This window comes from Vanacampus margaritifer, chromosome 1 (assembly GCF_051991255.1).
Source record: "Vanacampus margaritifer isolate UIUO_Vmar chromosome 1, RoL_Vmar_1.0, whole genome shotgun sequence".
Classification (NCBI taxonomy): Eukaryota; Metazoa; Chordata; class Actinopteri; order Syngnathiformes; family Syngnathidae; genus Vanacampus; species Vanacampus margaritifer.
This window is the reverse complement of record NC_135432.1, coordinates 3,168,822-3,190,535: the sequence shown is the minus strand read 5'-3', so window position 1 is coordinate 3,190,535 and position 21,714 is coordinate 3,168,822. Positions and strand designations below refer to the sequence as shown.

The following is a 21,714-nucleotide window of genomic DNA, read 5'->3' as shown; positions in this document are numbered from 1 at the left end:
TCTATATTGTTGAGTTACCCTTACAGTGTGACTTAGCAGCCTAGCATGTTGCTACATTAGCAAGCTAACATTTTCCGTGTTTAGCACTTACCTTACAAGCAGGCCAACTCCGCGTTGCTCTTCATCTTCTATCCGCTGCACATTTTGTAGTGGAATACTTTTTCATGCTGTCCGCCATTAGTGAACTATCCCTGAAGCCTTTTAATTTATTCATTTATTTATTTTGCTATCGCTGAAGCCGCTCTGCTTGTATGCAATCGTCCGAATGCCTGCAGTGACCAGCAACACGCCCTCCGCTCTCTGATTGGCTGAAGTGGTAAACATTGACTTTCGCCCCAAAATGTCTCGCTTATGGCAAAGCACAACAAAATGGCAAAATACAGGTCGGGGGGGGGGGGGGGGGGCGAAATGGTTTAGGAAAAAATGACCACCACACTTTAACAGAAGCCCAGAGATAATGATTGAGATGGATTTCATGTGTATACATCCAGTGTTTATCTAGTGTTTAGAAGAGAAGAGAAGAGAAGAACCCCCCCCCCCCCCCTCCCGAAACAAACATCTTGATATGGCACACCTGTGAGGTGGGATTGATTATCTCGGCAAAGAAGAAGTGCTCACTATCACAGATTTGGACTGGCTCATGAACAATATTTGAGAAAAATGGTGATATTGTGTATCTTTGAGTTCATCTCATGAAAATGGGACCAGAAACAAAAGTGTTGAGTTTATATTTTTGTTGAGTATATAATAAATAAATAAAAACTCATGGCCTTAAAATGTAATTGCCGTCTGAGATACACACTTCAGAAATCAACAGAATCCAGTTTATAAAAGAAAAAAAAACTCTCCTTCCTTCCCTTTGTACGTGAACAAAAAAATCCACTTGAAAATAAGTGAAACCTCAAACAGTTGACTATTTCTCCGGAGAAGTACAGCATGTCCATGAACGTACGCAAGCAGCTCGAGATGGAGTGGATAGCTGCGAGGCTCAGGTACATGAAGCAGTTTTATCAATCAGCTGCTGGGGGATGTAAAATAAACAAAGAGATAGAAGGGGGGGAAAAAGAAGTCTTGTCTGCAGACCCCAGGAGGAGATTAGAAGCGGAATGAAGACCATAGCTCACATAGACCGCGGCTTCTGGCTATCCTGCCTACATTGGGATCAAAATGAGTTTTAAAATAAATCTTCTTGACATGATAGCACCTCAAAGGCTTGGGTGGGAAGTCAAGTGGAAATGTAATAACAAGTCTCTCTATCTCTTATCTCTATTTTTCTCTTTGATTTTGCTCAGTGTGTCCTCTTGTACCTCTTGCTCTGCGTGGTAAAAATTCTCCGCCTGAACCTCAAGCATGCGTCCTCCTCGCACTTCCATTTTGGCTCGTAGCAACACTCAGTCATGCTGTTTTGTCGACGGTGAGCCAGAGGAAGTGTCGGGTTTGACTACTTCAGCACCGTGTTAACAGACGTTGCCGGACGCAGTCATGCGCAATGAGACTAAAAGCAGGGTGCAAGCCGCTTACAGTATACTTTTCTCCTTCCATTCGGAGTCATAAATATTCATACCTCAGTTGATAAGTAGGCCTACCATTTTTTTTATTTTTTTTTATTTTATTTTTTTTACTAGCAATTCAGCAAACATAGCTGCAGTGGGTGAGCCACTGGAACTGCTTGTCTCCCTTGGACCATTAATGACGGGGGGGTCTTGACGAGGAGGGTCAATCAACCCGAAGGCGATACGGCTAATAGGCTGCAGAACACCTTGAGAATGAATCACACAGAAAAGCTGCGATAAGCTTTTCATCCACTGCTTTAAAAATGTAGAGGAATAAGCTAAAACATGGCTCTGTGTGACATTCATCAAGGGATTTGTTGAGGCAAGTTGCTCCCAAGCAGCGATTGTTCAAGCCAGGCTTAGAAGCTCATTGCAGGACTCAGTCTTTGCCATTGACTGCACGTTTAAGATGGCTTAATAAGATTGGAAAATGATCCTGCTTGGCTAGCAACGTCAGTCAGTGCAATCTGTTGTTGGTGTGTGGGAATGCACTGTGAAAATGTGGCGTGTAAAGTGCGGTGGTGCCACGAGATGAGTTTATTTCATTGCCACACATTTAACCCTGCAGAACCCACAGGGTCAAATTTGGCCCCATAAATTCTGCTACTCAAATAACAAAGACCTTTTTTTTTTTTTTTTTTTTTTTACAAATTTAACTTCAAAAGTCCAGAGTGCCACTTCTGACCCCTGCATGGGGCCATCTAGTGGATGAATATTGCACTTACATGAGCCAGAGTGGTGGTGACAAGATGGCTGGCAACAAGCATGCGGTTTTGTTGAGCTGGAAATCAATCCAAACAAAACCATCTTCTCAGCAAACCATCAGCTGGTAAAATTGTGTTGTTTTTGTTAATCTATTTCATATCATGTTGCAGAATGCCTAGGAGTATGTTTTATATATATATATTGATAAATTAGCAACTCTGAGCTAGTTCAAAAACAAGGGTTAAAATTGAAAAAACAGTCATTTAATGTATATTCATAATTTTCCAAACAAGAAAAGGGTTCTTGGGTTCTCCAGGGTTAAAACTCAAAACATCTTTCCCTATGGAAATGAATGCCATTAATTACAATTACAGTACTGTATATGTTCTATGCACCCCCCACTTGTCTAAACGCGGTATTCTGATTAATATTGTGATTATAGAATATAAATTAAGCAACGAGATTGACCTGTTTTGATCCATCTCAGGGGGGTGTCATTGTGATATCAAAATAACGTCACAGTTGCTCAGGGCTCATGTAACAACCAATCACAGGTCACCTGTTTTCTGAGTTTGGTCATGTGAGCACTGAGCACCTGTGATGTCATTTTCAGTCAACAGCAAGTGGCAAAATGGCCGCCTGTGGATGGATGAAAACGGGTGGACTTTGCTGCTTAAAGTGGAAGTCAACCTTAAACATTTCTTGACAATAATATGTTATATGTGACCTCACTAGTGTAAACATGACATTCTGATTAATATTACTTTTATGGGATATGAGTTATGGCGCAAAATCCAGCCATTTTTATCCATCTCAGGGTTGCGGCCATTTTGCCACTTGCTGTGGACTGAAGATGACATCACAGTTGCTCAGGCAATGACCAATCACAGCTCACCTGTTTTGTGAATCTGCACTGTGATTGGTTGTTACCTCAGACTTGAGCGACATTGATGTCATCTTCAGTCGACAGCAAGTGGCAAAATGGCCGCCCCCTGAGATGGATAAAAATGACTGGATTTTGCTGCTTAACTCATATCCCATAAAAGTATGCAATATTAATATAATATTAATGCAATATTAATCTGAATGCTGTGTTGAGAAAAGTGAAGTGCATAGAACATATTGTAAAAAGAATGTTTTTTGGGTCAACAATCCAGTCTTGATTCCCATTTTTAAAAAAGCCTTTAGTAGTAAGTATTTTTTAAATAAATTGCGCTTTATAATATTATACTTTCACACAAGTGACTCCGTGACTCTTTAGTGATGTTTTATTTTTTTTTTGCAGAGGATTAAATAAATAAATGAATAACCAAATGAAAATTGCATACAGTAGGCAAGATGTAATTTTGTCCCAACGAAAGAATGTCATCTTCCTGATGTCTCTTTTATCCTTCCCGGGCACATTAATTGTTCGATTGCCCACTCACATCGAGTAGCCACAATGTTACTCTTTTCAGCTGTCGGTGAAAACAAACCGTTCTGTCTGTCAAGATGATCCTCATTTATGTTTTTGGTAACAGAATCCTAATTACTGAATAAACACGTCCAAAACATGGACACGAACATGTAGGCGTTGATCGGAAGGTCAATAGTTTAGCGTCATATTGAAGAACTTCACTGGACTGTTGCTGGATTAGGGTCTCATCCAATGACCTTTAACCTCATAAATGTTTTTTGTTTTGTTTTTCTGAATGAGTTTTCCTCATTGTGGAAAGAGTGGGAGCTATTATTAGCGGCAAGGGGGATTAATTCCATGTTTTAATGATCCTCCCTTCCTGTGGGTATCATGTCTGGTATATAGTGTATGTTACATTCGGTGTTTCATTTTCAAGTTATTCTGCGCACTGCGGGACCGGCTGTCGCTCCTTCTGTGTGCGCAATGACTTGTTTTGACAAGGTCCCACAATCCCTTGAGTGCTTTCCTGACAGTCTTAAAAGCCTTCAGTACACCAAACTACAGCGTGCTTTTGCTGTTATACAATCAGCCCCCTGGTTAGATTTAACACACACTTTTCTTTTGCTTTGACATCTTGGAGGCGGAATGGGGGTGTCCAAATACTTTTGTCCAAATATTGATGCTCTGCGCATGTTTAACTTGCTGGCATTACGTCCACATGCCTTGCGACTGTGCATGTATGTCGACCTCAGAGTGACATATGCGCAGTTTTCGTGGCTGTATGTACACAAGAATGTTTGTTGGTTTGCTCTTTTGAAACGCTGTGCCCAGTTAACAAGGTTGCTTTGGCATGAGAACGTATTGCAAAGGAATAGTCCGAAGCACTTGGGAGCAAAAATCGATTGACTTAGAAATCAATGGTTATCACATCAGGCAGATGTTTGCTTCTCTCAACTGCAAAATCGCTACTGTTGAAAATGACTCAGTGTTTGATTTTTGCTTAGACCACTTTTAACCCAGGAAAGCTTTTGATGTTTGATAGGTGAGGTCACTCCAACCTCCGCTAAGGGGAAATTAACAAAGCAATTTTCAAATTGTGGTACCATTAGTGGTTCCCAGGCTCCCTTTAGTAGTAGCCTATGTGAAGAATTACAGTGGCTTCAAAAAAATTTGAATCCAGGACAGTACATTTGTTAAGTATAGTTTAGTTGTTGGGCGATATGGCCAAAAAATGAAATCCTTTTGTTTTTGTTTTTCAGTCATCAGGACGATTCCGATTTTAATCGAGTTTAATCCAAACGTTTATTTGAAGGTTTCATTTATTCAAAAATAATTCCTGTGCCAAATGTTCAGACAACAGTAATGTATACCGGAACTGATTCAAAATCAGTTTTAACATAAACTTAACATTCATACAGTAGTTTGAAAAATTACAAGTCACAAAAGCATCTGGATTGAACACAGCATAAGAACAATAACTCTTACTAATCCAGACGACAAAATTAAATTTCACGATTTAGCACATTTTCAACTACTCGATTTTTAAAATGACAATTAATAAAAATGTATTTGATTTATTGCCCATCTCTATTTAGTTGTATTTAACTTTTAAGTACAATATATTTGCATTGAATCTTTTAGTAGTTTTTTTTTACATTTATGGGCAGTAAATTTAAATAGAATCATTATTTAATTACAGTTATCCCCTGATATTTAAGCATTGTAAATGTCCAAATGGTGCATATTGTTACAAAACCCTTTTTTTTCTTTCTTAGTTCCTAGTTCCTTTTGTCATATTGTCTTTTAGATTTGTTTTCGCCTTTTATTCTGTTTTCTTTTAGCTTTTAACTGTTTTTATTTTGTTGTGTTCGAATTTTTAGCTGCAGTGTTTCCTGGGTGTTATTTAAAGTTATTTAAAGTTGTGTTGTTATTACCTCCAGCAACGGACGTCCATCAGCAGGTCGGCTCGCCATCAAGCGCGTCACATTTCCGTGTTCGTAGCGCAGCTCTGCCGTCCGTCAGCGGAAACGTGAAATATTGGTTCCGGCTTTTCCGGGTCGCGCAAAAAAAGTACTGTACAAAGTATTTTGATGTAAATATCGACTTAAACGGAGAAATCCGACTTCGAAATTCGGGTTACATCGCCAGCGTAGGAATGGAAGTCCGCTGTAACTTGAGGACTTTGTGTAAATGTTTTACTCACTACAAAAGGATTTGAGTAATTACACCCTTATCTGATTATCTCTGCCAGGGAGGTTGTTTATACACGTTTCTTTGTTTTTATTTGCAATCAAGAAATCATCCATCCATCCATTTTCTTTTACCGCTTGTCCTCACAAGGGTCGCGGGGGTTGCTGGAGCCTATCCCAGCTGGCTTCGGGCAGTAGGCGGGGTACACCCTGAACTGGCTGCCAGTCAACTGCAGGGCACACAGAGACGAACAACCATACTCACAATCTCACCTATGGACAATTTGGAGTGTCCAATCAACCTGCCATGCATGTTTTTGGAATGTGGGAGGAAACCGGAGTACCCGGAGAAAACCCACGCAAGCACGGGGAGAACATGCAAACTCCACCCAGGAAGGCCAAAGCCCGGACTCGATCTCACGTCCTCTGCACTGGGAGGCAGACGTGCTAACCAGTCAGCCACCGTGCCGCCACAGGAAATCATATCTTGTTTAATTTCATTTATTTGGAAGAAATCGTGCATGCGTTAATGAAGGTTAATGACCATTCAGAATTTAAGAAATCAAAGCGTGTTTTATCCAGATCGATTCCAAATTGCACATTTTGCACTTTTGTGGCAGCTCACAATTTGGATACGCTTGTGTGACGTTTTATGACGCTGTTCTTTCTCTTTGTGTCCACAGTCCCTCCGGTTCTGTCGGTTTCCCAACAGTCATTCAACGCCACTGCCGACTACCAGGAGTCAGTCACCTTTACGTGCTTCACCTCGGGATCTCCTGACCCTCTCGTAACATGGCACAGGTAACTCCTCAAATTGACCAAAGCAGTATGCATCACTCTTGCAATTAATAGCTCAAGATTTGCCAAACTGCAGCTCTTGCAAAACAACGAAGCCATATAGTATTTGTGTTCATGAATGTGTCAATACTTCCTCGAGGGAAAACAAGGAGCTGTGGTTTGCTGGTTATAGATCAAGTCGATGAGCTTTCGTGGCTCTGAGGAATTTCTGTTCCTCCTTCGCTCAGAACCCTCGCCAGCCGTACCGTAATAGCGCACGGTGCTTTGGGAGCAGAGGCGTGAAAATGAGTGCCTGATGAGCATTTGACACCGCGCTGACAGCTTTGCACCTCGTCATGAGACAATTAGCTTACAGAAAACTTGCTATTTCCACCTGAGCGTCTATTGATAACAGCAAATAAGTGATTGTTTCCTGTGGTGCAGCCAATTACTTGCTGCCAATGGCCCGTAACTTTCATTTCATTTAGCCCTCTTAGCATTGATCAGTTATGCACTTTGATGCTGCCCTGAGGTCTGCGCTGCAGCTTGTTAATATAATGTTTGAAAGCTACTAATACATTTGTCATATGAATGTATTATCAATTTTAACATCATGCTGACTACTGAGATGGAGCAATATGAACAAACAACATCTAACAACTTTCATCTTTTGACCTCAGGCACGTCTGGTTCAAATTCCTCATACAGACGCTGAAATCAATGGTCTCAACCAAGGAATGATTGGGAAACACACAAAACACATTGATCCAGTCGGGCACAGACCCCTGACAAGGATTAGCGATCCGAATTTGGATCATAACAAATTTGCAAACCATGCATACGCCTGATCAGTGGTAGGGTGGTCGTCTGGTATCCCTGAGGTTGAGGGTTCGATTGCCTTGGTGAACGTCCTCTTGTGGCATCTTAGCATAAATGTGAGTGCGGGGAGGACGCTGGCATTGTTGTGGTATTCTTCTCTGCATAAAAAATAAAAACTCCGTCCAAACCATCCCTAGCTTTGGTGCCATCTCCGACCGAGTCAATCTGAACGATAATGTTGGCGATGGCATCCGACCTCTAAAAGGGGACAAAATTACATCTTGCCTACTGTATGCAAATTTCATTTGGTTATTTATTTATTTATTTAATCCTCTGCAAAAAAAAAAAAAAAACAACACTAAAGATTACGGAGTCACTTGTGTGAAAGTATAATATTATAAAGTGCAATTTATTTAAAAAATGCTTACTACTAAAGGCTTTTTTAAAAATGGGAATCAAGACTGGATTAAAGAAGTTGACCCAAAAAAACGTTCTTTTTACAATATGTTCTATGCACTTCACTTTTCTAAACACAGCATTCAGATTAATATTGCATTTGTGGAATATGAGTTTAGCAGCAAAATCCAGTCATTTTTATCCATCTCAGGGTTGCGGCCATTTTGCCACTTGCTATCCCTGAGGTTGAGGGTTCGATCGCCTTGGTGAACATCCTCTTTTGGCATCTTAGCATAAATGGGGGGCGTGAGTGCGGGGAGGACGCTGGCGTTGTTGTGGTATTCTTCTCTGCGTAAAAAATAAAAGCTCCGTCCAAACCATCCCTAGCTTTGGTGCCATCTCCGACCGAGTCAATCTGAACGATAATGTTGGCGATGGCAACTTTCATTTGGTTATTTATTTATTTATTTAATCCTCTGCAAAAAAAAAAAAAAAAACACTAAAGATTACGGAGTCACTTGTGTGAAAGTATAATATTATAAAGTGCAATTTATTTAAAAAATACTTACTACTGAAGGCTTTTTTAAAAATGGGAATCAAGACTGGATTAAAGAAGTTGACCCAAAAAACGTTCTTTTTACAATATGTTCTATGCACTTCACTTTTCTAAACACAGCATTCAGATTAATATTGCATTTGTGGAATATGAGTTAAGCAGCAAAATCCAGTCATTTTTATCCATCTCAGGGTTGCGGCCATTTTGCCACTTGCTATCCCTGAGGTTGAGGGTTCGATCGCCTTGGTGAACATCCTCTTTTGGCATCTTAGCATAAATAGGGGACGTGAGTGTGGGGAGGACGCTGGCGTTGTTGTGGTATTCTTCTCTGCATAAAAAATAAAAACTCCGTCCAAACCATCCCTAGCTTTGGTGCCATCTCCGACCGAGTCAAGCTGAACTATATTGTTGGCGATGGCATCCGACCTCTAAAAGCTGCCGCTTTCAAAACCCGCCTGCAGTCTTTTGTGCTAGCATGGCCATGCTAGCAGTAGTAGCCGTTGTTATTCTCGCACTGCTGAGACCCATCAGTCTCAGCAAAATCTACGGACCCTGCATTGGCTCTACCTTCCGCTGGGGATCTGCGGGTGAGGTGTCGTCACCCTGGGGGCTGTGCATCGACCTTCTCTGTGTGGCTACCGTCCGGCGCCGCTCACCTGGACCCTGGCTAGCTGTTAGCATCGAGGGCTCATCACGCAGCATGTTGCCGGCCGCCACGTCGACGCAGCCGATCCGGACTCACAACATCCAGCGGAACCTCACTGGATCTTCCTCACCGACCCCGTTCCATTCATCGTGCGGTGATCATAGCGTCGTCACATCACTCTGATCGCCAAACGGCTGCGTTATCGATTGCATCATCAGAGCGACGCTACTCCTGGCCCTGTTATGGATGGGAGTGAACGGCGCTTTGGAAGACCTGGAGTGGATTACAGTATTCTCCGCTCCCTTAAGAAAGTGGATCTTAACGCCCATATTACATTTGAACAATTTAACGTGCAGTCGTTGTCAAATAAATCTGGACTCATTCACGGCTATATTCTGGACAGAGGAATTGACAGAGACTTGGCAACAGCCTGGCAACTATGCCTCCCTTAATGAGGCCTGCCCACCTGGGTATTTCTATTTGCATAAAGCCCGCACAACTGGCCGGGGTGGTGGCCTTGCTGTTATCCATCGCAGCAGCATTGAAATGTCTCTTGTCAACCATCCTTCATCTCTGATATCCATAACTTCATAATTTCACTCTGTACTACTTACTCAACACTTCTTGGTGATTTGAATATACATGTGGACTCGCGCAACTGTCGACGGGCCTCCGACTGCCTGAATCTTCAGCAGTTTGTGGACAGCCTCACACACAACAGGGGGCACACACTGGACCTTGCAATAACTGACTCCCTCCCAGTCACTGGCCTTGAGGTGCACCATGGCAGTGTCTCCGATCACCTGGCAGTCACCTTCAGGGTCCCAACATCCTCATCCCTCACAAAACCAAAACGCAATATCACCTTCAGAAACATCAAACACTTTGACTCCTCCTCTCTCAACTCGCATCTCCAACAGCTCTCCCCCTCTCCATTCTCATCAGTCAATGATTTAGTGGATTACTACAATACGAGCCTCAGCTCCATCTTGGACAGTCATGCTCCATTAACAACCCGGACTGTCCCTTTCACCCGTGCCGCACCCTGGTTTACGAGTGAACTCAGAGGGATGAAGAGGTCTGGCCGTGTCCTGGAGCGTGCTTTCAAAACATCTGGCCTGACGGTGCATAAGTTGGCCTACTGGGAGCATCGCAAATGATATGGAAAAGCTCCCTCCAAGGTCAGGTCAGTTCATTACTCCACACTCATTAACAATAAACCGGGTAACTCCAAAAAACTGTTCTTCACAGTCAGCCGCTTACTCAAACGACAGATCTCTTCACTTTACAGCCATACAAAAATAAATTGTAACTGGTTCCTTGATTTTTTTCACTTCAAAAATTGACATAATCCGCTCTTCATTCTTATCTACAAACAATGCTGCAACACCGAACTAAATTCTCTCTTCAAATAATATTTTGGGCTACTATAGTTCAGGCTCATGACATCGTTCAGCGAAAAGTAATGACACCAAGTGGAAGGAAAAGCTATCCTGTCACCCAGTGCCAGTGAAGTCTTTTTCATTACCTACCATGAAAAGAGAGGATGGCCACGACAACAGCCAATTTCAAGAACCAGAGATGGATTACTCAAGAAATCAGACGTCGTCACTCAACTTGACACGCTGACGAGTATGAATAGTAGCAGGGAGATGAGAGAGTGGACCAGGTCACCAATTTTGTGTATGTTCTGAAGAACCGTTAATGTTCTGAACAGTGTTTAATAAAGTTTGAGAAGATTGGATTAGTTGTACTTTTTGAATACTTGAACCCCTCTTTGTGGACTTATTGACACACACATACAGTGGCTCCCACATACGTTGAGTTTGAGACCCCTGACCTTACCTAACTATTTTTACTGTATATTGTCTGAAACGCATCCAGTCTTTTAGTCTTAAGGTAGAGTGAGGAAGAGGCGGAGTTTTACAACACTTCTCAGCGTGTTCAAGTGTCTAAGAGAGGTAGTTTGTTCTTAAGCATTTTCCAACACTTTAAACTGCAGGTTAAAAGTGTCTAAAGATAACAAATGATGAACATTAGTATCGATTTGTATTTAGGTTTAGGGTTTTATCCACATAAACATGACCTCTTCCTTTGTTTCTACCTTATTCCGTTCTTCAGTAATCAACAATAGAAAATGGTTAGTTTCACCGAAATTCTCTGTTTTGAAACAAAAAACGGAGAAAAAGAGCTTTTTGTGAAACAATGTTATTTCATGCACTCTAGTGAATTGTACACTTCTTTTTGTCCATGAATGATGCCACAAACACCTAAATAGTGCTTTACTTCTGTAAAACGCTTTCACCAACAATGAAAAAGTGTTTTTTGATTGCAAAATACGTTTATTTCCATTCAACAGTGTAACAATTTGACAAAACAATTTCGCAAACTATTTACAAATGTGTGCAACTGTGGTACTACTTACAATTATGTGGATGTTTCAAATACAGTTTTTCTTTTTGTAACGCTCTCCTGCGTGCAAGGAGACGCCAGTACTCGCACAACAGTTTACTTTCACTTTCGCATTGGTCCGTTTTGCGTGCAAACGTTACACTTTCTTGACGGGCTTTTTTTCCGGGGAATAAAAAGCAAGTAGCAGACTGTACACACTTCCTCCGATGAATATGCATTGGACTCGGGGCACTCTCCGTCGTCCAATCGAACGTCCGCCTGTGCGTGCTCGGTTGCGCTCCACGTTACGACACCGTCATAGCCGCCGCGTCAGCGGTTCCAATTTCGCCGTCAAGCTCGGATTCACCTTCATCATCATCGAGGATGATCATCGTCGTCATCAATGTACTATTTTAGCGTTGGTCGATGCCTTTCGTCTTGTAAGTGTAGAGCTGCTTGCAAACGCTCGCCATTGCCCGTTCCCTCCTCCATCTAGCTCCATCTAACGTCTTCTACTGCCGCGTCAATGCTTCCTAACCACGGAGTCACCACCCTCATCTTCATCATCGATGATGATCATCGTCGTCAACAATGTGCTCTTTCACCGATGCTTTTGGTCTTTGAAAAAAACGGCTCGGGCGTGAGCTCCTCGCGACCGGCCGCCATTTTTCCTTTGTCTTCCATTCTCATCTCCTGCTCGACACTCTAGCTCCGCCTCTGCTGACGCCCACCCGATCTTGTCAAAAGAGAGTCATCGCTGCCCTCTAGGGGCCAAAAATAGTCATTAGGCACAACAGACCGGCTGGAAACTTTCACCAAAAGCTCCGGAAGCCTTGCCCGCACCCGTTTCAAAAAAAAAATAAAAAAAATTGGATGACGTCTTTAGACGTCATTGGCAGTGCTCCGTAGGTTTTTACTTGACGTCTATCAACGTCAATGGCAGTGAAAGAGTTAAGTGCAGAACTCCTTGACTAAACATGGCTACTATGATGCTAAAACAGGCCAGCACTCACCTTTAACCCCTTGTCCAGTTTGCACAACAATTCATGAATCATAAAGAACGGAGAAAGTTAAGTCATGCAGACTCCACTGCCCTCACAAACGTTATTAATTTAACCTCTAAGTAACCACCGTCCCCAGTTGCATTTCTTGTCAGCAGGCCGTTTGGCCTCGCACCCATGCATCTTGGGTAATGGACTGGCTGTCAGTCAGCATAATGACATCCAGCGAGCCGCCTGTCCCATGCTGCCCGTGCCGAAGATGAGGCCCCCTCTTCATTTCCTCTTTGGCTGGCCGACGTTATTATTACTTGGCTCTGCTGTTTCCTCTGCTGACTTTCAATTATTTTTGCTCACTCTTCCTACAGGAGCCAGCGCCACACTGTTGCATTGTTTGTGTGTGCGTATGTCTCGCCACACATTTCCCAAGTTCCCAATATCTACCTTTCTCGTTGGCATGCAACACGTGACCTCACGCAAAAGTCCATCAGCATATTCTATATTTGGTCTCTTATCTCTTTTCAATTCAGTTGCACAACGGCTGAGGTTTGAAAAGAAAACGGGGGCCATCTTCAGAATGAATGTCGGCCTTATCAATGCCATCAAATAAACAGGCGGAGAATAAAAATGTGTTTTCATACCTATTCTATTATTTTTCAGTAAGAGCGGCAACCTGTAAACATAAAGTCATGTGTGCTTTGTTGTAAGGCTCTAGATTGTCATTTGTGACCGTTATGTTTGTTTATATACAGGCTTGGGGAGTAACAGCATGCATGTACCGCCATTACGTATTCAGAATACAATTTTTTAAAACTGTATTCCGTTACAATACAGGGGGAAAAAATCCCAAAATCTGATTGCAGGTACATTAAATAAAAATGGGGATTATTTCGAGGGATTATAATTTATACGATGAGAGAGAGAGAGAGTATATATATATATATATATATATATATATATATATATATATATATATATATTGTGGTGATATTTATTTTTATTTTGTCTTCATGAGCATACTTGTTATTGGAGTAATCCAAAATGTATCAAGTTACATTACTTTAATATTATGGTACTTGGATTACATTACTACATTTTTTAGATATTTTGTAACTGTAATGGAATACATTTTAAAAGTAACCCTCCCAACCCCGTTCATATGTACTGTAAATGTAAAAACTGCCATTTACCATATGGTACATTTGAGACGCAATATGAAAGCCACATCACAAATTCTTCCTTGGAAAATTGGAGGAAAAACTTTTTCCCAGGAGTCAAAAGACAAGTGGGTTTAGGAAATCGAACCTGCCACACAGCGTGACGCGTGCGCGATGAAGATTATCAACGCTGTATTCCACACCACAGCTAAAGGCTGCAGCTTGCAGCCAAGTGTAGCCAATACACGTCAGCCCTGACAACGCTGACACACTGCCTGAGCAGAGGAAGAAGATCTCTCTGGGTGACAGACTTTGAGAAGTTGTAGCACGTGCGAAGAATTTTGATGACATACCAAAAAAAAACATGGATTTCACTATTCACCAATTCAAGATATATTTGAGGAAGACATTTCTTCCAATTGTTGCATCAGAGCTCAGTGTTGTTTGTTTTGTTGTATTTGTTTGTTTTATTCATGTTTTCCTTTCAGACACATTATTTCAAGTTACATCGATCACATAATATAATTTGCAACATTGACATCCAAAAGAAGGGCTGACGGGTAAAAGCCGTGGCTTATTAGTAACCCGTCCCCATCGACTCTTATTATACGCATCAGTCATATACATTGATTATGATAGTCATTGATTCATATTGTTATCAATCCCAGACTTAAGTCTGCACACTCCTTGCTCAGTTCATCTTGAGTAATGTCTGTGTGTCAGTTGCAGCTAGTACCAATCATTTGGAATTGATCAATCGGTTCCCGGACGCCACCAACAGGCCCACCCAATCAGGCGAGCAGCCAAGGCGATCGCATGCTTGTTCACCAGTAGCGTCTTCGCCGACCTTGGATCAGCTTTCACGCGTTATGGCTTCCAGAAGAGTCGATCGGCTTGCATTTTGTCCATCGCGTCCACGGCAATGTCCACTCCATTCTGGTCAGTTCAGCCACCACTGTTGCCAGCGTCCGATGATGCTTAGATCTTGATACTCCTGAGCGCTCACCAAGGCCAGCCCACCCGGCGCTAGCCACATCCCGGAACCATGTTCACCAATCCCATTGTAACTATTTACAGCAAATACATTGCAGCCACAATGCAACCATTTCACGACAGCTTTGCATGTTACAGCAAATGTCCAAACAGAATTCGAGCCAGACAATGTTTACATTCTTACAGGAACAGCAATACGTTATCAATGCAGGTGTATAAACAAGAGTTCACCTTGGCAGTGTCAGCGAGTAATCATATGCTATATTAACATTATTCAAATCATGACAGCTCCAGTTTTGGGTTAATTAGTAAGACCTTACAATAATTTCATTTGGGAAGACATAATCCACAAATTAATGATGTGAGTTACTGATAGCAGTTATTGTCTCTCAAAATTCTTCCACTCTTTTCACGATCTGTATTTTCTTCTGAGAAGATGAGTCTTCTTTTGTTTGGATGGAAATCCGACAGTCTTTTTGTCCACGTGTTCTCGATAAATCCATTATTTTTTATATATTATTCACTCCAAAATGCATTGTACATCATGGTCGCGCCCTTCTGGCAATGTCAGCATTTCCTTTGGTGAGATTTTCATTGACGTAGACATGTTTGCTTTTAAGTCTGTAGCTCTCTCTCAAAAGAGCAATCTCTTTCTTCCTGTCAACAAACCTGATCAGACCAGTTGGAAACGAAAAGCACATCTGAATGTCCGCTGGATCCACAATTAATCCCAAATCTCTGAGTTGAGTTTTCACTTGCTGTTCGACCGTTTCGTTGGCTGAAGCTCGGTCAGAATCAACTGCACTTGTGCTGGCCGCAGCTCTCGCCCAAGGGCCGCGGCATGGTTCATTCTGGATACCTGTAACTATCACATTGTTGATTCCAAGATTCTGTTCCAAATCATCCACTTTTTTGTTCCAAGGTGACAATGCGTCAATCTTTTTCTTGTGTCTCTTTCTTCAACTGCTGAATTTACTGCCGATGTGGCTCGATGCTCTTTTTATTTCAAGTATTTCGGTGACCATTTCTTTGAGTTTTGCAAGATAAGATTTCATCTCCTCAATTTCGTCAGCTCTTTTTCCGCCAGGCATATTGCAACAATGTAGTTAAAAATCCCAATGTCAACAAAATACAGACGCTCCCCACCTTACGAACGAGTTATGTTCCGGACGATCGTTCGTAAGGTGAATTTGTTCGTAAGTTGCTTCAGTGCTATATTTTGTATTATAATTTATGTTTAAAGCCTATATAAGTATATTGAAGGTTTATATAAGTATGTTTAAGGCTTGTACAAGTAACCTGCATTGGTTTGTACTGAAAAAAACTTTTAATAAAATGGAGAGAATACGTACAGTACTGTACTACGTATGTTAGAGAGAGAGAGCGAAAGACACACACAGTATGTACATGTACGTAATAAGATAAATAAAATGAAGTTTAACTTACTTTTGGAAGATGTACTCGATGCTTAAGGAGATGATGGAGGAGGAGGAAGAGGAGGATTTTATATCATGAGAGATTCTTCGTCGTCGCTGGAATCGGCTTCAAAAGTTATTTCCTGCTTCATGGGGACCGGCGTTTTCTTCCTCCTCCTCCTCGCCACGTTGCTCAGCCTCCAATGAGCTCTCACAGCGCCAATCGTCGGTATTAGCGGCGGAAAGAAGCACTACGCGCAATACAAAATCGAACTTACAGCATTTCTTTCCGAACATTTTTCGACATACTGTACGCGCAGACATGTTCGTATGTACCGTTGTTCGTAGCTCGAATGTTCGTAAGTAGGGGAGCGTCTGTAGTTAGAAGTCACGAGCGAGTGCAGGAGCAAGTACAGATGCGTCCTTGAATTTGAATTTGTTGTGCTTGTGCTACAGGAAAGGCCAGCAACTGGAGCCATCGGATCAGTACATTGTGAATCAACTGGAAGGGGGGCGGAGCATGCTCACCATCCGCAACATCCGTCAGGGTGACGGAGGCTTCTACTACTGCAAGTCCACCAACAAGGCGGGCTCTCAGGAGATGGAGCTTTTCCTCAAAGTCTTTGGTGAGTCACTGAGTCAACTTTTCACCTTTTTTCACTCACTGAAAAATGTCAGTAATATAATATACAATAACATATAAAATGTTGATTTATTTTAAGAATGTTCACATTTTCTCAGTAGCATCAAGGTGATATATTCTGACCTTCAATTTGAATAACTGAATCGCTCGTATTAAAGATTTCAATATACAGTATAGTTGATGTCCTTTGTTGTTTTCTCGATTCAGTCTGTGCACAAGCAGAAAATCAAGCATCCAGACAAGTCTGATCTCTGCCTCCTTTCCAGTTGTAATGAAAAGCTTATTCTTCAGAATACAGATATGAAATGAACACGTGTTTGAATGTGTTGTACCCTAGCAATATTTCATTTTTGGCAGCAACTGTATGTGCTGTATTTGTAAAGCAGTGAGTGCATCGGTCTCCTTTAACAAAACCCAATTTTGAGGTTGTTATTCATGATTTCCACTGGATTGGCTGGCAACTGGTTGAGGGTGTACCCCGCCTACTGCCCGAAGCCAGCTGGGATAGGCTCCAGCACCCCCCCCGTGACCGTTGTGTTGAATAAGCGGTTAAGAAAAATGGCTGGATGGAGTCATGATTTCCACTAAGCCAATACACATACTCGATGCTGTATTCGCATTTTTCTCATCTGAATAGAACAAATAGCCACAAATAAGTAAAGTGAGTGTCTGATGCAAAAGTCGCGTTATATAATAGCATATTAGGTCAGACTATTTTGTCATTCAGCCCGACGGGGAAAATAATATGCTATGCTGATGTTTGCTTTGAAAATTTCACAAGTCAGATCCAATCTAAATATAGTATTTGGGTGCCAGCAAAGACCCAAACATGGCATATTTGCTTATCAACTCTCCAAATTAGCTTAAAATTATTCCAATTAAAAAACGTTGTTGTCAGGGTTCCTTTGTGAGCTCCATTTGACAATAAATGATGTTTTCACTTATTATACAAATACAAATTAGGCAAACATCAGCACGTCTGGCATTGATAAGTCCTGTTTAATTATTATAATAACCGCAATTATAATGTCAAATGTAAGTAATAACCAAAGCGGAGGTGTTTTTTGTTTGTTTGTTTTGCCTAGCTTTAAAAGAGAGAATACGCTGCCTATCATGGTGGTTTTTATTTAATTACAACACATAACCACTTCATTATTGTGTTTTGGATTTTTAATGACTTTTTGTAGTGTTTTTTTTTTATGCCTGATGAATGGTACACACCCCACATCGTATTTTATGTACAGTATTCATAAATACACTATTGATAAAAGTATCGGGGCGTGCATCTTGATCAGTGGTAAGCCATTACTATACCTTTTATTGTCAAGTTATTTGTTTTACGGAGAACTTTTGGACATGTGAAAATCGTTTGGGTTTTCTCTCTTTTGACCGCTGACCTACTAATATGTTGTTCTGATGTTACTGATGGACAACTGAATTTCCCCTTGTGGGGATTAATAAAGTATCTAGCTAGCTATCTAATCTATCTATCTGTATTAATGGCCAAACATCTCCATGGCTCAAAGATTTATTGAAAGTCTTCACAGATTTTTTTTTTTCTAGCTACAAAGGAAGACTATATTTTACAATACAATACAAGTGTCCAGATATTTTCAGCTTTTAAAACTTCTTTACACTGACACTGTGGGACTTGATGTCTGTTTGTGATGGCTTGTTTTGACAAGGTTCACTCTCCCTAGAGTGCTCTCCGAACAAGGTTAAAAGCTTCCATCCAGTACATCCAAAGCCACAGTGTGGGGTTTGCTGCTACTCTCAAGCCCACTTGTTGAAAGCTAATGTACTGACTTTGTTGGAAAGATGCTGAATACATATTATCCATCATGTATACGTGATGCTTTCTGCCCTCCGTATGCAGTGTTTTCAAGCTTGCTTTGAGCTCCTTATCTGGAGCTAGTGATCCCCCCCTCTCTCTCTCTCACAGCACCGTTTACACCATTTGTGATTGTGTCAGAATGGAATCACATGGTGCTTCATTTATAAATCTTGCGTATGAACAAAATGAGGCCAAAACTCCCAGACAAACATTTCTGCGCCTAAGGTGGTATTTATAGAAAACAAACTGAACGTCTTCTCTCACTGATCACCTATCTTGAAAAAGCCTCATGCAGCAAATCATATTCATGACAACTAACGTGGACACATACTGCACGCATTAAATCATTGCGCCACATCAGTGTTTATTTTGACAAGAAAATTTTATTTAGTTTTAGTTATAGTCTTTTGATGAAAATTTATTAAAATTTCTGTTATAATTTAGTCATCTGATTGTATTTACAGACGCTCCCTAACTTACGAACGAGTTACGTTCCGAGCGATCGTTCGTAAGGTGAATTTGTTCGTAAGTTGCTTCAGTGCTATATTTTGTATTATAATTTATGTTTAAAGAGAATTTAGAGTTTAACTTACTTTTGGAAGATGTACTCGATGCTTAAGGTTTTGATGGAGGAGGAAGAGGAGGATTTTATATCATGAGAGGTTCTTCGTCGTCGCTGGAATGGGCTTCAAAAGTTACTTCCTCCTCCGTAACTTCAATGTAGGAAGAAGTTGAGGGTCGCGGAGAAGAAGATGAGGGTTGATGAGTATCTTCCTTGGAGGATTTACTAGAAACTGGCCGAAAGAAGCGATCTAACGACGATTGCACAGTTTTCTTCTTTTTTCATCATAAATGATGCGGCAGCACTGTATGGCATCATTCAATTGATTTGCAACCTTTGTGCAACGTTCAATATTTGGGTCTTGCTGCTCGAAAGAGTGCGATGGCTTTATCTATGAGCGACAGGCGTTTCTTCTTCTTCCTCCTCCTCGACACGTTGCTGAGCCTCCAATGCTGGGTGAGCTCTCACAGCGCCAAGCGTCGGTATTAGCGGCGGAAAGAAGCACTACAGTACTCGGAAAAAGGTGCGCAATAAAAAATCTAACTTACAGCATCTCTTTCCGAACATTTTTTAACATGCGCGCAGACATGTTCGTATGTACCGTTGTTCGTAACTCGAATGTTCGTAAGTAGGGGAGCGTCTGTAGTTTTAATCCAATTTTAGTCAATGAAAATAAAGTGCAATTTTAGTCAACTAAATTGACAGTTTAGTCGATATTTTCCTTCAGCATACAGTTCAACTTTTCTACAGAAAATTGTAACACATCTATTTGTAACTAGTTTAACACGCAAGACACATTTAATACTACGGTGTCTTCATTAATTGTTTCATTAGTTTTTATTTTTATTTATTTTTATTTTGTTTTTTCAATTTTAGTTATCGTTTTCATCTGAATACATGGCTTTTATTTTAGTTTTCGTTTAATCTTAGTCCGAAAAAAAAAATTTGGGACAAAAAATATGACAAAAATTCTTCGGCGATGAAATTCTCACTGCGCCGTACTGCAATACGTGCCTATACAGTAATTTCATCCGCTCGCCGCCACAAATGCCTTCAAAGGCTAAATAAAACTACTGTATTGACACAAGACAATAAGGATGAAAATTAGCTAGAAAAATACAATCTGCTACAAGCATATTTGCTGTGGAGCTTGATACAATTGTAGTCTTGTCATGCAAATAAATAAATAAAAGAAAGAAACGTTCATGTCATTAACTCTGCCATAAACGTTCACAATGCATTCCACACAGCTGTGATTGCTGGATGAAGATCCATAAGCAACCTGTTGCCAACAATAATAGATACTAATAATAATAATAATATTAATAGGGTGGCCTATTGATCGCCTAATTTTTGCCTCCTAGTGCATTAGTAAAGTCTGAGTAAAGACAATAAAATTGTGCAAATCATTTTCTTTATGCTCACCTTTGTATCAGACCAAATTATGATTGATTATTCTTATTATTATGTTTTCTTTCTTTCCTTTTTTAATCTGCCACTGTGCGCCCATTATCGCAACTTGTCCTGCTTACTTTTTTTGCCGATGCTCCCAATCACGGCCTTCTGTGACTCGACCTCGCCAATGAGGGTTTCGATGTACATCTTTTTTTTTTTTTTTGATCATTTTTAATATATTATTCACTCCAAAATTCATTGTACATCATGGTGAAGTTAACCTTCTTTCCTGCCTTTCCTTGCCCGTTCCATTGTTTTAATTTGTTGTTCGCTAAAACGTGCTGCTTATAAATACGCAGATGAGTTGATTTGCATTGGCAAATCTCCCACGCACACCGATTGGGATTGTGGGGCTTTTATAAAAGGAAATTGCATGCAGGTGAGCGTATGTGTGCCTACGCATGGTTTTATAAATCAAATCTTTTGCCTGCGTACGTGAAGTTTGTGTATCGTTCGTACGTACTTTCCTGTGCAGGGTTTCGCTCCTGGTGCTGGAGAACCGTCCTCTTCCAAACAGAATTTTGCATACTTTTAAAGCCAGGAAAGGTGAAATGTGCATTGCAGCAGAGGCAGTCTGGATGTTTGAGAAAGATAGAAATGTTTTATCTGTAAATCTGCTGAGAGTGGGCCAGAGGGTTTCCTCCTCTACTTGACAGAAAGCAGAAGCCTGTGATTTATAAATGATCAGCACCTCAGTCATGCATCAGCGGTGTGTGTTTAAACCTGGCAGCGCAGCCTTCATCTCCTCTTTCTGACTGGCGCTCTCATCTTCTCTCACTTTTTTTCCCCCATTTCTCCACCCTGACACATCCGCTGTGGCCTCCAGTCCAGCCCCACATCACACAGCTGAAGAATGTGACGGCGGTGGAGGGCAACGCCGCCATGATCTCCTGCATCGCTGAGGGCGAGCCACTGCCGGACATCTCCTGGAGACGAGCCAGCGATGGGCGGACCTTAGTGGACGGAGACAAGGTAGAGTCTGCCAAAAAAAAAAAACATCTGGCAATGCCTTTGTGCATGCAATGTCATCCAGTGTGAACTGGCAACTTTTTTGTTTTAGCAATTCTAAGACCTTGTTTTCATATTTTCTCCTTCATGAGTCTCTCTCAGAAAACAACCATTTAAAAACTACAGCTGCAAAATATCTTTAGATACGATACGATACGATACGATACGATACGATATACTTTTACTTTCCCGTGGGGAACTTTTTCCTGGACTCCGTCCAG

The 21,714-nt window shown here is 41.2% G+C and overlaps 1 protein-coding gene across 2 annotated transcripts in view; it reads left to right on the top strand.

Moving 5' to 3' along the window:
- Positions 1-21,714, top strand: part of ncam2a (neural cell adhesion molecule 2a) — a 247,846-nt gene that overhangs the window by 191,630 nt on the left and 34,502 nt on the right. For both annotated transcript variants that reach the window (XM_077585630.1, XM_077585622.1), the window contains exons 6-8: positions 6,527-6,644; positions 16,448-16,617; positions 21,312-21,457. In XM_077585630.1, the coding sequence (XP_077441756.1) occupies positions 6,527-6,644; positions 16,448-16,617; positions 21,312-21,457 (434 nt within the window). The remainder of the gene's footprint in view (positions 1-6,526; positions 6,645-16,447; positions 16,618-21,311; positions 21,458-21,714) is intronic.